This window comes from Muntiacus reevesi, chromosome 2 (assembly GCF_963930625.1).
Source record: "Muntiacus reevesi chromosome 2, mMunRee1.1, whole genome shotgun sequence".
Classification (NCBI taxonomy): domain Eukaryota; kingdom Metazoa; phylum Chordata; class Mammalia; order Artiodactyla; family Cervidae; genus Muntiacus; species Muntiacus reevesi.
Genome location: NC_089250.1, coordinates 211301166 through 211318811, shown reverse-complemented (window position 1 = coordinate 211318811; position 17646 = coordinate 211301166). Strand labels below are relative to the sequence as shown.

General features: G+C 58.1%; 1 protein-coding gene across 1 annotated transcript; it reads left to right on the top strand.

The window, feature by feature from the left end:
- Nucleotides 1-921: 921 nt before the first annotated feature.
- On the top strand, nucleotides 922-16436 carry LAT2 (linker for activation of T cells family member 2). Its single transcript, XM_065920376.1, has 13 exons — nucleotides 922-1088; nucleotides 5246-5371; nucleotides 5857-5896; nucleotides 9517-9560; nucleotides 9743-9794; nucleotides 10020-10057; nucleotides 10313-10348; nucleotides 10430-10460; nucleotides 11042-11097; nucleotides 12425-12487; nucleotides 12725-12796; nucleotides 13275-13392; nucleotides 15676-16436. The coding sequence occupies exons 2-12, from the start codon at nucleotides 5278-5280 to the stop codon at nucleotides 13373-13375; spliced, it is 627 nt and encodes a 208-aa protein (XP_065776448.1). The 5' UTR covers nucleotides 922-1088; nucleotides 5246-5277; the 3' UTR covers nucleotides 13376-13392; nucleotides 15676-16436.
- The last annotated feature ends 1210 nt before the right edge of the window (nucleotides 16437-17646 follow it).

The window sequence follows — 17646 nt, the reverse complement described above, 5'->3', positions numbered from 1 at the left end:
CCGCGCCACGCTTCTCCCCCACAGGGTGGCAGCAGTGAGCACCCAGCCCTGGCGGTTCTGTTCTGCTTCCCACTGGGCCTCCCGGCAGCACTCCCAGCATCACCTGGCTGGGCCGGACTGGAATCGGAAGAGAAAGCCCGTCCCAACAGAGAGGGGCCCAGAGCTGGGGAGCTCAGGCTCTGAGATGCCAGACAGATTGGGGGGTTGAGGGGCGGCCCCCAGGGCTTCCCTGGGGTCCCTAGCAGGTGGGGTGAGAGTTCAGTGGCCTTGGGCAGGTGGTTTGATGACCACTAACAGGAGGTGCTGGGGGACCCGGCCACCTGTCCAGCACTTCCTCGCCTCTTTGGCCGGATGCTGGGGCAGCAGGTGGAGGGAGTGGCCAGCTCTGCACCTCTATGAGCCTCATCTGGAAAATGGGAGTACAAGGGCGCCCGGGCCTGGAGGAGTGGCCGTGCGTGTCCTTCCTTCTGCCCTTGCCCTGGGTCTCCCTTCGTCTGGTGTCGATGTCTGTCGGCTCCATCTGTCTTTGCCTCTGGCCGTCCTTATGTCTGCCGTGGCAGGCATCTGCCATGCGTCTCTGTGTGTCTGTATTTCTTTCTCCTTCTTTACCTGCATGTGTATCTCTTTCTCTCTGTGAGTGTGTCTCTCTGGTTTTCTTCGTGTGTGTGTGTATTTTAGTGTGGACGTGTACTTCTGTGTTTGTGCGTGTTCAGGGTGTCCGTGTCTTACTCTCTGGCCGCCTGTGTGTGTCTGTGCAAGCACCCCCACTTCATCCTTCATCCCCTCTCTCCCTGTCTCCCCGTGTGTCTCTTCCTCTCTGAGACGGGTTCACACGTGTGCGTTCAGCGTGCATGTTGCGTGCGTTTGTTTCCATGTCTCTCTGCCTCTCTGGCTGTCTCCCCGCCTCCGTCTATTGCAAGCGGGGCCTGTCCGGCAGAGCAGCGGATGTGTGAAGGCTGATTCAGTGGCTGACAGGAAACCCGCCGCCCTGCCGGCTGCCCGCCAGTGTCTCTGGCGTTGGCATCGGCTCGGGCAGGTGTGTGGGCTCAGGATGAGGTGGCCGCAGTGAGGATCCCCCCCGCTCTCAGGTAAGGCTTTCCCAGGGGTGCCTGGAGCCCAGGCCTGAGCCGGGGGTCCTGAGGCTGCCCTCCGACACCCGGAGGGGATGGGAGAGGCCCTGGTGGCCTGGCAGGAGCATCTGGTTGCCTCCTGGGTGGGTCGGGAAGAAACCAGGACGCCCCGCACCTCCTTCCTCGGCCCCAGCTCTGTTCTGGTGCCCCCCGGCTAGGGGCCCCTGGCCCAGCCCCTGCGGGACCCCGGGGGCGGCTGTTTCTGGGGCTCCGGCCCCTCTCCTGCCCTCGCCTTCCCCGGCCCAGCCTGCACAGCCCTGGGAAGCACCCAGGGCAGTCCCATCACTTCCAGAGACTGCTGAGGGGCCAGGACAGGGCTCCCAAGGCCTCATGAGCTTTGGTTTCTTCATCTGTAAAATGGGACTGTAACAGCCCTGCCACAGAGCTACAGGAGGATGGGAGAGGCGCTCCGGGCGAGCAGGCCGAGGTCCTGCCCCAGGCCCAGAAGAAGAGCTATCCCGGCCGCCCCCACCCAGCCCCCAGCCTGGCCACCAGGTCCCTGCTGGGGGGGGATGCGGGTTGAGAAACTACAGGCCCTGGGGTGCTCCCAGTGCCCTGCTCTGTCAACAGGAGGCCATGGCCTTCCCCATCACTCTCCTCTGCCCAGAACAGGAGCTTCCCTGGGCCCTGCACCAGCTGCCCGAGCATCAGGCACCTCACTTAGAGACCTCTGGTCAGTCTCATCTGAAGGCCAAGGTTCTTTGGGGAAACAGAGCAGAGACCAGCAGATAAAGCCTTCCCAGGGCTGGAGTGGGGGGCTCTGACTCTATCCCCACCCTGCAGCCTGCCCCTTGGCCCCGGCGGGCCTCAGTTTCCCCATCCACAGCAAGAGGGGGGCTGGGGGGCTGGGCAGGAGGGTCGCCAAGGGCCTTTGGGGGCGGGAGACTGGGTGCTGGGGCGGCTCAGCCCATCCCCGAGAGCTCTTCCGCCATGGGCTTGTTGCAAACCTTGTTCATCTGAAAACTGCCCACTTCCCTTTCTGCTATTTTGGCCTGCAGGCCTGGGGCTGCGGCGGCCTCTCCTCCCCTCCCCACTCCACCCAGCTCGGCCTGGCCCCTGGGGGCCCTCCTGGTGCTGCGGGGGCCCAGCCCCTCTCTTTCCCCCTGCCACTTGTTCTCAGACCTGGGTGGGAAAACAAGGACAGAGGACAAATTGAGTCAGTGTCGGTCTTGGGGAAGACGCAGTCCTAGTTTCTTCCTCAAATGAGTAATTTTTTTTTCTTTTCCAAATGAATCTTTTAAAAACCATATTGTGTGATTCTTTTAAAAAATGTAATTTAAGACAGGATTTATGAGAAGGAGTGTAGGCGTTAGAGTCTCCCTGCCCTGAGTACGGGCCTTGGCTCTGTGACTGCTGAGCTGTGTGACCTTGGGCCGAGTACTCACCTCTCTGGGCCGCCCTCTCCCTTGGAGAAGACAGGAGCTGACCTCTCCGAGGTGACGCTCTGTGGTTCTGTGACAACTGCGGGGCTGAGGGCAACAGCCACGCTCGCCTTCAGATCCCAGGGTCCCCCAGGGTCCCAGCACGATGTCCCGCCTGAGGCAGGCTCAGGCCTGCGTGTCTGGGGGAGCAGGCAGGGGGGGCTTCAGGCACGGTCGCCCCACACGGTCCAGGGCAGGTCATCCAGCCAGGATGCAGCTACCCCTTCCCATCCCGCGGGCACCGTGATGATGACAAGTAGCGGCGGTCACAGCCAACTGTGCCCCACGCCAGCCATCAGCAGCACCTTCCGGGTGTCGTCTCAGTGCTGGGCCTCCTATGACGAACCCGAGGGTTGAGTGTCAGTTTTTCCCCCCGTTTAACAGCGTGACCGGTGGCATCGGGACTCAGCCGCGGGGGCAGAATTTGTGTTCTCATGCCCTGCCCCCTTCCCTCACGCAGTGCCAGGCCAGGGGGAGACGGACCAGGGCTAGGGGCACGCCTGACTGTGCGGCTCATCCCAGAACAGCAGAGTTGGGAAGCAAGAGGGCTTTTGGGTGGTCGGGGTCCTCGCAGAGGGAGGGCAGCAGAGCTCAGAGCCCAGATCCTCCGGCCTCGAATGCCAAGTGGAGCGTGTGGACTTGCCCCTGGGCTCTCAAGCAGACGCCAGGGGTGGCCAGTGCCGGACCATTGTCCCACGGGAGTAACCCCCCGTGGGTCTACCCCGAAACCTCCTTGGGGGCAGAAAGAGCCTTTGTCTCGACCAAAAGATAAATGTGTCAGGGGCAGGCGCTCAAGGGAACTGTCCAAACCAGCCGGCCGGAAGTGCGACACTCAGCAAGTTTCCCTTCCTGAAACCCTGACTGTGGTCCAGGCTGGACGTGTGTGTCCTCCCCACAGCTGTTGGAGGAAGGCCCTGGTTGATCCCAGTTTTACAGATGAGAAAATTGAGGCCAAGAGACCCTGAGATACAGGTAGGGGTCCTCTGTGCCCAAAACCAGGGGCTTCCAACCTCACCAGCCCTGGATGGACTTGGGCCTTGGCTGGAGGGCCGAGAGGGAGGCGGCCCTGGACCAGAGGGAGGTCTGCGGAGGGTGGAGGGGATGTGGCCCAGGAAGACGGTGCCCCGGCTCCTAGAGGATCCTCTCCTCATGCAGAGGCCACTGGGTCCCAAGGTCTGGGAATGGTGGTATTCCCGCTGACTCACTTGGCATTTGCGGGAAGGAGAGATGACTTCTGCATGACAGGCCGCTGATGGAGGCTGGGCCCAAACACGCAGATTCCCTGTCATCTTTGAAACGGGGATTCAGGAAGCTCGGGGTGGTGAGCGGGGCCACGGGGTGTGGTGCAGGCCTCTGGGGGAGCGGGAAAGAGGAGGCAGGCCCGCACAAACCTTGGGTCTCCCTCAGCCTCGCCTCCCACAGCTGTGAAGTGGGGAGAAGCCTCCTCCCAGGCGGCTGAGGCCAGAGGCACAGGTGTTCACAGAGGAGATGCTCCGTAGTGTGGGCTCCATGTGCCCACCGTGGGGCATAGGCCCCGCAGGACCCCTGCTGCCCTCTGTCACTGGCCTTTGCGAGGGGGCTGAGTCTCTTTAGAGTTGCAACAAATCTCCCTGGAGGGCCCCTCAAGAGGGCTGAACTTGCACTCAGCAGGCTTTGCTAGGTGGCTGCCTGCGGCTTCGATGAGGCCCTGAGCCTGGGACCAGCCACTGACCACAGAGCGGCCTCTTGACCCCACCTCCCAGCACAGTTCCTCCACCGGCCGCCAAGGTCCCTCTCTGCCCAGGCATCCTTCTCCCCGTCCTGGTCTCAGGCCCACCTTCTCCAAGAAGCCTTCCTGACCTACTTCCTCCCAGTTCCCAGGACAGGAGGAGCCAGAGCATCTGGATAGACGGGCATTTTAGGAATGGAAATCGCACCCCCAGCTTCCCCGGGCGGCCTTGGGTGGGAGCAGAGAATCACCCTAGGGTGGACGGGGGCTCCAATGTAGAAGGGGTAGTGGACTCTGAGCTTGGGAAACAAAGCTGGGTTCGCAGGAGGTTTCGTCACAGTATGAAAGAGCAGAACCAGCATCAGCGTCTGGAGCGCGGGCATGCGTGCTAGGTCACTTCAGTCATATCCGACTCCTTGCGAAACTGTGTGGACTGCAGCCCGCCGGGCTCCTCTGTCCATGGGACTCTCCAGGCAAGAATCCTGGAGTGGGTTGCCATGCCCTCCTCCAGGGCATCTTCCCGACCCAGCAATTGAACCCATATCTCTTAAGCCTCCTGCATCGGCAGGCAGGTTCACTTTACCACTAACACCTCCTGGGAAGCCCCTAGGGTCTGGAGCCTGGCATTCAAATCCTGCCTTTCCCCTTTGCAGCTGTGGAATTTGGGACTTCTGTTTCTCTATTTGTGAAATGGCGTGAGCCTCTCCCTCGAGGGGTGACTGGGTAGACTAAGCGAAGGTGTGCATGGGAGTGTGTGCTTACAGGCAGGTTTCCAGAACCTTCTAGCACTTGATGATGGCCCTGGGGGGCATCCAAGGCACGGGTCTGGGGTCAGATGAGCGGACAGGGCTGGTTCTGTCCCCGTCTGGTCCCAGAGCAGAGAGGGTAGGGGACGCTAGGCTGTCAGGGGGCAATGAGGGGAGGGTTCCTGGGGTGGGGGGCGTCCCTGAGGCCCCCACCCTGGCTCACAGTGCCCTCTGTTGCAGCCCTGCAGGAAGAAGAGCAGCCCGGAGTGGACATGAGCGCGGACACAGAGCTGCTGTGGCCGGGGGCGGCTCTGCTGCTGCTGCTGGGGGCAGCGGCCGGCCTGTGCGTGCGCTGCTCCCGCCCAGGTAAAGCCTGGGGGTCGTGGGCCTGTGGGAGGAGTGGGCGGTGTCCCCAGAGAGCCGCTCAGGCCCAGACCCGCCTGCTCGGAAGGGGCAGTCAGATAAGCCTGGGGGCGCAGAAGGGAAACCCAGGGGCCTGGCCCCTGATCGTTCTCTGAAGACCACGGGTCTGACTCAATGGGAGTGTTGGTTCTCCGGGGTCAAAGGCATCTGTCTGCGCATGGATTGCGCCGGACAAGGGAGGGGAGAGGGGGCTGGACTGCCTGCAATGTCTGCCTTCACGTTCCGCTCTCCTAAATAAATGGTGAGCAAACCTCGCAGGGTCAGGTGGCTCCCCAGTCATGAGAGGCTCAGCCCCCACGTCCGGTCTGAGGCCTGCCCAGGGCAACAGGGGAGATGGTTGGGCCTCAGATCTCAGCTCCCACCTGGCCCCGGCCGGTGGGGGTGGGGGCAGGGGGCGGGAACTGGCTAATCTGGTCCTGCTCTTGCAGGTGCAAAGAAGTCTGAGAAAATCTATGAGCAGAGGAGTCTGTGAGTGTCTCCCCAGCCCGGTGATGTTGTGTGTCCTGCCTGGGTGGGGGCCGTCCCTGTGGGCATCCCCTCGGGCATCCCCGCCCCCAGCCCTCACCCCTTCACTCTCACCTCCTCCATGCCGGGCTCCAGTGGGTCCTCAGCACTTAGGAGAGGGTGAGGGGGTGCCCAAGGACCGCCCAAACCCTACCCCAGACTAGTCGGGGAGGGTGGGGAGCACGCTCCAGCGAGCCCAGGAGCATCTTCAGAAATCCCCGCCGTGACCCCAGCCCGTGGAGTCTAGGCTGTGCTGTTGGGGGTTGACAGAGGAATCCCACCCTCCCGTTGCAGGGACAGGGACCAGGGACCAGATGCTGGGTCCGAGACAGGATGTGGGCATGAAACTTGGGGGATCAGGGAAGGCCTCCTGGAGGAGGCGGGAAGAATCTGAAGAGAGACAGAAGGGGAAAGGGGGACATTCCAGAGAGAGAGGGAGCAGTGTGGGCAGTCACTGACTTAAGGCCGGGGTGGACACCATCTTGGGGTTGGTGCAGCCGGAGTGAACATGAGAGTAGTGAGCTGAATTTGGAGGAAGGAGAGTCTTGACTGTGGCCAGAGGCCTTGGCCTTTGTCCTAAGGGCCTGGGGGAGTCGCAGGAGAGCTGGAAGCAGGGCAATGGTCAGGGGATGAAACGCTGTCACTGACCCCAGAGTGTCAAGACCCCGGCAGGAGGGCTTTGGCCAGCGGTGTGTTGGTGGAGCACTCCGAGACCTGCGTGCACACACGTGCACTGGCCTGCACGCCCACGCACACCCACCGGCTCCCCCAGCACTCATTCATGCATGCACTTCTCACACACACACAGGGCCTGCTTGCACGCCTGGGCAGGCACTCACATACAAACTCGCTCACACACCCTCTTCTCATTTCCTTTTGCAACTGAAAAACCACAGTGAGATTTGAAAATAGAATTTTCCCATCCATGCCCGCTCCTGGGGCTGGGGCTGGACCTTTCCAGCCTTTTGGGGTACCTTGGTCCTCTGGCTCGCCAGCCCACACCCTCCACTGGGGGGGGTGGACTGGACTCCCCTGGTGCCCTCCCCACTGCCCATACCCCTGCCCCAAGGCAAGTTCCTCAATATCTCCCTTCTCCCCTCCTCCCTTAATCCCTGCCCACTCCAGGCCCCTGATTAATCTTAGAACTGAAGATCCTCAGAGGCACAAGTTAAACCTCCCCATGTGGGAGGTGGGGAAAGAGGCCTGAGTGGGAGGAGATCAGAGAGGAGACGGGCTCTCCCCACTACACTTGGGTTCAGTCCTACCAGCCTGTGCCAGGCCCAGCTCCTGCATCATTTCCTCTGGGAAGCCATGCCAGACTCTCTTCTGTGGATTTAGGTCCTTGCTCCTAAATCAGGTCACTTTCACCCCTCGGGAGCTCCTGGAAGACTGGACCAGGTCGCCATTCTGGCCCATGGAAGAAACTGAAAAGGCTTTTATAATTAGCTAATCTGCTCCACTCTCCTTAGTGGTGGCATTCATTCCCAAAGGCACTTCACAGGCCAAAATGGTAGCTAAAGCTCCAGCCCTCATCTCTGCATTCCATGCAGCAGTAAGAATGAAGAAGGAAGACAAAAAGGGTGCATTCCAGTTGGCAGTGCCTCCTTTAAGGCGCTTTCCTGAAAGCTTGCATTTCATTAACCAGAGTCTAATTACATGGTCACATTTAGGAGCAAGGGAGGCTGGGAAATAGTCTTTTTTTAAAAAAAACAATTGAAGTAACATTGGTTTAGAACATTATTTAGGTTTCACATGTAGAATATTTTATTTCTATTTCTGTATACCCTATGTCAAGCTTACCAACGAGCATTTAGTTTCCACCTGTCATCACACAGTTCATCCCCTTTACCCATTTTGCCTGCTCAATTTTGGTAAACACTACTCTTCTCTCTGTATCTACAAGTTAGTTTTTGTTTGGTTTGTTCATTTATTTTGTTTTTTGTTTGTTTTTTATATTTCACATATGAGTGAAATCATACGGAATTTTTCCTTCTCTAACTTTTTTCACTTAGCATGATACCCTCAAGGTTCAACCACATTGTCACAAAGATTTTATCTCTTTATGGGTAAATAGTATTCCATTGTGTATATATGCCACATCCTCTTTACTCATTCATCTATCTGTTGATGGACACTTAGGTTGTTTCCATGATACATGTTTACATGATGGCCATGTATTGGCTATCATAGATAGTGCTGTAACAAACATAGGGGCACATATTTTGTTTTTGTTGTTCAGTTGCTAAGTCGTGTCAGACTCTGCAACCCCATGGACTGCAGCATGCCAGGCTCCTCTGTCCTTCACAGAGTTTGCTCAAATTTAAGTCCATTGAGTCAGTGATGCCATCCAACCATCTCATCTTGTGCCTCCCCCTTCTCCTTTTGCCCTTAATCTTTCCCAGCATCAGGGGGTTTTCCAGTGAGTCAACTCTTTGCATCAGGTGGCCAGAGTATTGGTGCTTCAGCATAGTCCTTCCAATGAGTATTCAGGGTTGATTTCCTGTAGGATTGACTGGTTTGATCTCTTTGCTGTTCAAGGGACTCTCAAGAGTCTTCTGCAGCACTATATATAGCTTTTCAAATTAGTTATTTCATATTCTTTAGATAAATACCCAGAAGTGGAATTGCAGGATTATATGGTAGTTTTATCCTTAGTATTTTGGGGCATCTCCATATTGAATTTATAGTGACTACACTAATTTATATTCCCCCAATAGCACACAAGGGTTTCCTTTCCTCCACATTCTTACCAACACTTTTTATTTCTTGCCTTTTTGATAATATTGTTGTTCTAATAGGTCTAAGGTGAAACTTCACCATGGTTTTGATTTGCATTTATTTCCCTCATAATTAGTGATGTTGAACATCTTCTCATATCTATTGGCCATTTATAAGTTTTCTTTAGAAAATGTCTATTCAGTTCCTCTGCCCATTTTGTTAATCAGTTTGTTCTTTGGTTGTTGAGTTATGAGTTGTTTATATATTATATTATAAGTGACATTAACCCCTTATCAGATATATCATTTGCAAATAGCTTCTCCTGGTCAGTAGATGGTCTTTTGGTTTCGTCGATGACTTCCTTGGCTGAGCAGAAGGTTTTTAGTTTGATGTTATTCATTTATTGGGAAATAAGAGTCTTATAGATGGTCATGTGACTGTCTAAATACAAATCAGGTTCTGTTTGAAAGGAAGAAAGTGATAGTTAGATGCCTAGCTGTGTTTGCTAAGCCCTGAAGTTGCCTCATCAGTTACTGGGGAATAAATGGCATGTTTGAACATCTCCAGCAGGCCATGCTCTCAAAGGAATCTTAAACGTCCCTGGGGTGGTAGGTGGTGGGGGCAGCCTCTTTGCTGCTGCTGGTTGAAGTCACCACCAGGTCCCTGAGCAGCTATCCCAGCCCTGCCACAGGCCCTCCTGACCGTCTATGTGTCTGGCTGGCTCCAGCCCAGGCCTGTGTGAGAAGGGTGGGCACCCGGTGGGCAGACGGGGGAGCTGTGGTCTGTCCCTCCCTGTCCCTCTGTCCTCTCTGTCCCTGGGGCTGTGGGAGGCCAGGCCCTGATTCAGCGCAGTTCTGTGTTTCCAGGCAAGAGAATCAGCAGAGCTTTGCAGTGGCCCGGACCTACACCTGTGAGTCCCCTGGCAGACGGGTCCCAGGCTGGGCTCAGGGTTGGGGGTGTCAGCCTCAAAGTCCCTTTCGTCCTCACTGTTCTGAGGCTGTGGCCAGGCCTGATCAGGCGGGGTGATAGGGGGAAGGGACTACACCGACCAGCTGGTCTGGGTCCCAGCCAACACCCCCTCATCCTTTGCAGTGGTCAGGGAGGCCTGGCCCGGGGACACAGCCTCCAACATGGAGTTGACAAGGTAGGAATGAGCCCCCAAACCCAGACCCAAGGGAGGTGATGAGGAGGGCCCTGGGGGGTCCCCACCTGGAGGAGCCCAGGCCGAGATCCTGCTCCTTCCTCAGACCTCAGAGCCCCAGTTCTGATTCTGAGGGCCCCACCAGGGAAGGCTGTGGGCTCCAGACCCCCAGAAACGCCAGGGGCCTCCTCCCAGCCCCTTCTCAGCCCCACCCCCCTTCCCATGCAGGAAGGACAAGATGTTGCGGTTCTCCCCCAGCCTCGAGGGTGAGTGACCTGGGACCCAGGGGTGGGGGCTGGGGCAAGGTGGGATGGAGACAGGTGAATACCTGATGGGACAGGTAGTAAGCATGGGGCCTTCCCAGAGGAGGGACATGCAAGCTGGGCTGCTGGGAGGCCTGATGGCTGGTCCAGCGGGGCGAGGGGACAGAGCAGGTGTGAAGGTGTGAAGCCTGGGGAACACCTAAAGGGGCCTGGGGTGGGGAACCAGCATTGAGCCAATGGGCCTGGACTTTCTTCCAGATTCTTCATCCCCCAGGTACCAGTATTTCAGCAAAGGTAGGTGGGTTCTGGGCAGGAGGGGGCTGCGGTGCGGGCCCACAGCCCCTACCACGGCCTAATTCTCGCCCCCTCCCGCAGGAAGCAGACCCAGATCAGAGGAAGCCTACATGTGAGCGGCCTTCTGCGGGCCCTGGCCACCTCCGTCCCACCCCCGCCCGCCCCCGCCCGCCCCCCGCCCTCAGCTTCCTTCCGTGAGAACGGCCTCCTGCCCTGGAAACCCGCGGGCCTGGGCAGGCTCCCGCAGCACCGTGGCCCCTCAGAGGACCGTGGCTTCGTGGGGATGAGGCCGGGGCAGGGACGCAGCCCTGCTCGGGGGCGGGGCCGTCTGGGTGGGCGTGGCCGTCTGGGTGGGCGTGGCCGTCTGGGTGGGCGGGGCTCACCCTGCGTCTGCAGACCCTCGAGAGGAAGGGCACCCAGGACGTCTCCTCCTGGACTCCCTGTTGGGCAAGCTGAGGTTCCGGGGCTGGAGGCGACTTGCCTGAAGTCACCCGGCGCGGTGACTGGAGCCAGACCACCACGCTCTCAGCCCCAGGGTGACTCAGGGGTGAGACCCTGGCCGAGCCCCCCACGGGCTCTGGGGGTGTGACGACTGTTGGAGCAGCCATGGTCTCACCGCCCCCTACGTGAAGCCCCCACCCTGCACCACGGGCCTGCGCCGCAGCTGGTGCTGTGTCTATGTTTTCTTGTCAGAGACCCGACCTCCACGGACTATTACAATTACGATCCGTTCCAGAAGCCCGCGGAAGGTGAGGCAGAGGAGACAACGAGGGTGGATCAGCTTCAGAAGCCACACCCCTGGGGCGGGGCCAGAGAGGGTTGGGAGGACCACGGAGGACGAGGCTGGCGGGGGTGGGGGGGGGGGGCGGGCAGGGGAGGATGAGGAGGACCTGGAAGGATGGGGAGGACCGAGGGAGGACCGCGGAGGGCCAGGAGGACAGAGAGAACCTGGGAGGACCTAGTAGGACCGAGAAGGACTGGGGGAGGACCGAGGAGGATCTGGGAGGATCTGGGAGGACCCAGGATCTAGGAGGACCCCAGAGGATCGCGGAGGGCCGAGGAGGATGGGGAGGATCTAGGAGGACCTGGGAGGATGGGGAGGATCGGGGAAGGACCCGGGAGGACCAAGGAGGACTGGGGAGGACCTAGGAGGACCTGGGAGGATGGGGAGGATTTAGGAGGACCGAAGAGGCTGGCACTGCAGGCAGGAGCTGAGATGCAGAGGAGGGCAGGGATGGGAGGGAGCAGGAGTCTGGGAGCAGAAGGGGAACTGAGGGCAGGGACCAGGAGCAGGCTGGTCCCCTTGTCATTCAAGGCCCCCCCCTCAAGGCTGGGCATACATGGGTCCTTGGAGGAAGGCCCTGGAGGTGGCAGACTTGGTTGAAGGATGCCAAGCCCTGCCAGCCCTGAGGGTACTGGAACCCTGGGCTCTTAACACCTTGGCTTTACAGAACAAGAGGGTGGGCAGTGCCTGCTGAAGGGGGCACAGGCCTGGGCCCCCTGCCTAGGCCACGCTGGAGTAGGAGTGAGGATCTTCTTCTCCCCCCCCACCCTCCTGTATTGGGGGGAAAGCCCTCACTTCTCAGAACCTCTTCAACAAAGATGGAAGCTGGATAGGGTGGTGTTTACAGCTTAGCTTCCTCGTTGGGGAGTGGGGATGGGGTGCAAAGCCAGGGTACCAGGCTCTGATATGCCACACCCAGCCTAGGCCCCTCAGCAGAGGATCCTAAGCCTGCCCCCACTGCCTGAAGGGTTAGGCAGGTTCCTGTCTCCTGCGCCCCCAGTGGCTCTGCCTGCCCCTCTTTGCCCACATAGAGATGGGTCTCCCTTCTCTTAACTATCCAGGGTGGGCCTGCCCCTCCCCAGAGCATTTAGGGGTAGCTTTGAAAGATAGAAGGAGCCCAGGATGGAAGCCACTGGAGACAGGCCTCTGCCCATTAAGAAGCTTGTCCAGGAGAATGTTCAAGGCCCTGTGGGACCCAGAGAGGGCTTGATGAGACAGAGGGAGGGAGGAAGAGCCAGGCTTGTCGGGCAGGACCCACCAGCAGCCCCCACCCTCTCCCCTTTCCCTGGCAGATGACGATGACACCAATTCTTATGAGAACGTGCTCATCTGCAAGCCAAAGAGAATGGAGTCAGGTAAGGTTGCACTGCTGGTCTGGAGCCCCCGCTGCAGGGTTCACCAGTACTAGACCTTGCATCCTGGGAGGAGGCCCTGTCAGTCCCTGGATCTCCCTCCCTCCCTCGAGGGCCTGCCAAGCACGTGAAGGATGCAGGCTGCCTCCCTAGAGGGGCGGCCACGGCACCTTGCTGGCCTGAGGAATGGCCGTGATGGCTGCCCCTTCCCCAGCCCCTGTCCGGGATCTTTCCCTGCAGGGGACGAGGGGTCTGAGGATTATCAGAACTCAGCGTCCATCCAGCAGTGGCGGGAGTCCAAGAAAGTCGTGGGTATGTGGCCGGAGCCCAGGCAGTCCCAAATGGTCACCTTCAGCTGGCTTGCATTTGGCGGGGCGGGGCGGCGCCCTAGCCTGAGACACACAGTCAGGGGGAGTGGTAGAGACAGATGCTTAGGGGATCTGGGAGGACGAGGCCAGGTGGGCTCCCCCGAGGCCCGTCCAGCTGATCCCACAGCGAAGCTTCTGGTGCATCAGTGGCTGCAGCAGCTTGACCGTGGCAGGACCTCCTTCAGGAGCACCGTGGCCTCTGAGGTCGGGTCCTCCTGGCCCACTGCCCATCCAGCGGCTTGAATGGAATTGCACCTGCCCTGCTCCGGGCAGGACAGACCACTGGCATATCGCAGAGGGGAAGGGACGGACACACCACCCAGTGTGCCTTTCCCGTGGGCTGCGTGGTACCTCCTGCGGAGACAGGGCTGAGCTGAGCGTGTCCGTGTGAACCCTCTGACCATCTGCCCGTGGATCCGCAGAGTCAGCCCTGCGGGAAGCACCGCTTACCCTGACAGGAAGCCCAGATGAGGACGGGGAGCCCGATTATGTGAACGGGGACGTGGCAGCCACCGAAGCCTAGGGAAGACCCGGAGGAAGGTACAGTCCAGTCTGGTGGGCCGCACAGGGGTGGGGGGACCACATCCCCTGGGGAAAGCAGAGAGCCGGGGCTGGAGGAGCCACAGCGGGGGCCATGGACAGCACCAATGTGTGCTGAAACGGGGTGGCTTCTTGGGGCGCTGGACCTCCCGACAAGTCCCTGCCCACCCCCAACTCTTGTGGCTGGCATGGTGAGGTGACATATTTACAGCGGACACAAAGTCTCAGCCCCGGGGGTGTTAGGCAGGGCAGGCTAGTGAGTCTGGGTGGGCCTCTGCAACCTTGGAGGGTGATTTAACCTCCCGTGACCCATTTCCTCCCTTGCAACGTGGAGCTACTGGGGCCTGTGTCTTAGATGGGACACATAAGACCCCCACAGAAAGCAGGGCCAGGGACTTCCCAGGTGGTCTGGTGGTTAGGACTCCGTGCTTCCGCTGCAGAGAGCCTGGGTTTGATCCCTGGTCGAGGAACTAAGATCCTGCATGCCACGTGGTACAGCCACAAAAAAAAAAAAGCAGGACCAGGATGACTTGCCCATGTTGGACTCAGGGATGGGGCGGAATGGGGGGCCGGTGATGGTGCCAAGTGCTCACACACCATCCCTTGGCGCCGCCCCCCCCCCCCAAGGCCCTGAGAGGACAAGCCACCTGCCGAGGCCCCCACCTAGAGTGTGTGGAGGAGGGGATGGACACATAAGTCCGAGGATGTAGGAGCCCAGGCCCTGTCTCTGGGAGGGAGGGAATTGACCCGAGGGCCCTGGAAAGGCTGCCTGAAGTCCCGATCTGGGGGACACGGGCAAGCCTGTCACTGGGGGCACGCCTGGGCTGTTTGAGAAACCAGCAATAGGATCAGCCACAGGCGTTTAAGCCCGAAGGGCAGAGCCCACGGTTCATTCATTCACCCAGCACCTAGGGGGCACCTGGCCGGGGCAAGTCCTGCCTTAGGGGCAGGGGACACAGTGGTAAAGAGAAGATACACAAATCTCTGTCCACTTAGGATTTCCATCCTGGTGGGAGAGAGGAAACCAGAGAGCTAGCTGGAAGAGGAGAGGCGAGACAAGGGAAGGGAGGAGAGGGGCGGGGAGAAAGGAAATCGAGCAGTGGATGTTAGGGGTGGGGAGAGGCAGGAGGAACATGGGGAGGGGGGAGGGTGCCGTCATTTAAGCTGGGAAGCAGAGAAGTCTTTCAGAGCGCCCCTCCTCACCCTTCTGGGGGAGGGAAGGACCCCCGACCAGAACCTGAGTCCAACAACAGGAGGGGAACAGAACAGAGCGATGGGGGAGTGGCAGAGGTGGAGGACAGGGCCAGCAGCTGGTTTTTTCTGAGATGGGGGATGTGCTCGGCAGGGGAAGAGTGACTTAATATTTCTCAGGTATCACTGCCATGAATACAGGGGACAGGGGAGGCAGGGACGCCAGTGCGTTCGGGCAGGAAGCCGGGAGGCCGCGGTGGAGGCAGACCCTGTTTGTGGAGCTGGAGGGGCTCCCTGGTGTGCCACGTGTCCACGGCCAGGTGAAGCGAGGATTGAGGAGGCCTGGGGGGTTTTCCCGAGTCAAAGGAGAGGGCATCACTATCAGCAGCTGAGGTCAGGGAGGCGACAGGCAGCGCGGGTTTTGTGGGGAAGGCTGGTTTATGTCTGGGCTTGCTAAGTTGGAGGAGGTGTAGGAAAGTTGCAGGAGGTTGTACGAAGTGGGGAGTTAAGAGACCTGCGTCTGGATTCAGCGAGAGGGCAGGAGGAGAGAGGCTGTACAGGTTCCTAAGAGGGAAGAAATTAGAGTACATTGTCTGACAAATGATACGGGGAGCTTCAAGTTTGGAGTCGGGCTACGGCTGGCTGGAATTTACACCCTCCACCTCGCACACAAGGTCTGAACGCCACAAGCTGGTGTCCAGAGTGGCCCGACAAGGCTGGAGAGGCCTAACCCTGATGTTCAAGGTGGGAGGGCCGCCAGGCAAGGCTGGAGAGTGGAGTTAGGGCCTGGTACCCCTGGTCAAGTCCCTTCAGGAATTCAAACAGAAAGCAGGCACTTCCCGGTGGTCCAGTGGTTTGAACTCCGAGCTTCCATGGGGGTTTAATCCCTGACTGGGGAACTAAGATCCCCAGCCTTTCACCTAAAATAAGAGGTAGAAGCTCCTGGCTCCTGGTATAAGAAACATGCTCGTTTGATGGGCAGGTTCTCTGCTCACTGACCATCACTGTGTATCCTCCCGGGGCTGAGAAGACAAAGCATCAGGCCAGGCAAACCTTTCCCTCTTTAACAAATACCTTTGCTCTTCATTGAAGGAGCCAGGGAACCATTTATCGCCTCCCCAGGATCCCTTCTCCCGAGCCGCTCAACTTCTACACTCCCTACCGCTACTCCTGGGAGGGCCATCAACTGTCCTGAGGACCAGCCGGCTGGCCACGGGGCACCCAGCCCTGGAAAGGACAGTTATGTGGAGCCAACCTCTGAACGGCTCCCACGGGCAAGGCAGGAGGAGCCTGGGGTCGGGCGGCTCTGGCGGTGGTCCCGTGACCAGAACTGAGGGCAGCCGCATCCCCCCTACCCGCATTGAAAACATCATACTACATGGGTGTTCGTGTCTTTTTTTTTTTTTTTTTTTGCTTTAGATTTTGATCCCAAATTGCTTACTAACGTTGGTTGCTGGGATTTCCTGATGGATAAGCTTGTACAGTTAATTTATGCAGGTGGAGTCGTATTTAATATTTTGCGTTTCAGGGTAGAGGTTGTGTAATAACTTGTCTCCTGTAAGCATTACGTGTACTTCAACAGTTGGGGGTGCCCCGGCACTCCTTTCTCTGGGCCTCGGTTGACTGAAGCAGAGATGAAGCCGAAGCTAACTTCGCGAGCCTCTGGCGGGAGCATCCGCTGCGGGCAGACTTCGGAAGGGGCAGGCGGGGAGAAGTAGCCTGGGGCCCCGGTCAACGGGGCAGGGACAAGATCATCTCATGGGACAGACGGGAGCCTGTGGGACCCTCTGCCTCAGAAAAGTCAGAATCAGGGAGACAAAGCGCCTCCTCCGACCGAAACGTCTCAATAAACATTTCCAGTTTAAGAGCAGTGATTCTCCTGTCTGCTTTCCCCGCCTCACTAGAACCTTCTAAGGAGATGATAAGGCTTGTTTCATAGAACGGGACTTCCCTGGTGGTCCAGTGGCTAAGACTCTGTGCTCACAATTCAGGGAGCCTGGGTTCCATCCCTGCCATCAAAGATCCCCCGGGCTGCAACTAAGAGTTCACATGTCACAGCTAAAGATCCTGCATACTGTCACAACGAAGATGGATGATCCGGCATGCTGCAACCTGGGCAGCCAAATATTTAAAACAACCCCAAAACTCTGAGATCTGGAGAGGAGGCTGGGAACAAGAACCTCTTTCCAGATGTCTCATCAGTTCTTTCCATGAGAAGTTAATGCTCCAAGTTAGGAAATTAGAGGAAAAAAACATCTAGAACACAACTGTTGGCAGCCCCTTCATGCCCTGAAGCCCGGCCTCACCTGCGGGGAGGACAGCTTAGGCCTGAGCACAGGTGTGATGGGGCTGCGCTGAGGCTCCAGCGGGGGGTGGGAGTGTGGGAAGCTGGGGTGTCACTTAAAAAAATGGGCGCAGGCATCCCTTTGCTTCCCAAGGATCCCAAAGCTCCAGACAAAAAGACTGAGGAGGCAGGCAGTTCTCTCATGGTCAGCGTTTTCCCTGCAGGGGCCCGGGTTCGACCCTTGGTCAGGGAACTAAGATCCTGCAAGCCACGTGGTGCAGCCAAAAAATTCGTAATAATAAATAAGATTGAGAAGATGTGCAGAAGTATTTTGTAAAATTTGTGCTTGCAGTTTTTGAGGACCTTAATTTTTTTCCCCCCTCTTAATCAAAACCCTAACCCAAAGGGCCAGTGGGTGACCTTGGAGACTTTCCTGTGACGGTTCAGCAACGTGGTCTCGACACATGTCTAACCCCACCCAGGGATTTGCTTCAGAACAATCTGGGAGTGGGGTGGTAGGGTTGCTGGGCAGGAATACAGAAAGAACAAGATGGGAACGTGTTGGTAAAATTGTTAAGATGAGTTATATGAAAGTTCACCATATCATTCTCTGTATTATCTACAATGATTATTTTCCGTAATTTTTAAACATGGGGAAAAAAATAGTTTTTTGCAAATAAACAAACAGAAAAGCAATTCTACAAAATTCACTGGGAAATTCTAAAGCAACAGATACACCCAGCTACACAGAAAACATGACCTGGAGGGAGGTTCCTCTT

Bases quoted from the DNA above. Each gene is read 5' to 3' on its own strand.
- LAT2 (XM_065920376.1), top strand. From the start codon at position 5,278: ATGAGCGCGGACACAGAGCTGCTGTGGCCGGGGGCGGCTCTGCTGCTG. The intron at 5,372-5,856 runs GTAAAGCCTGGG...CTGCTCTTGCAG, and splicing joins CGTGCGCTGCTCCCGCCCAG to GTGCAAAGAAGTCTGAGAAA. The intron at 12,797-13,274 runs GTATGTGGCCGG...GTGGATCCGCAG, and splicing joins GGAGTCCAAGAAAGTCGTGG to AGTCAGCCCTGCGGGAAGCA.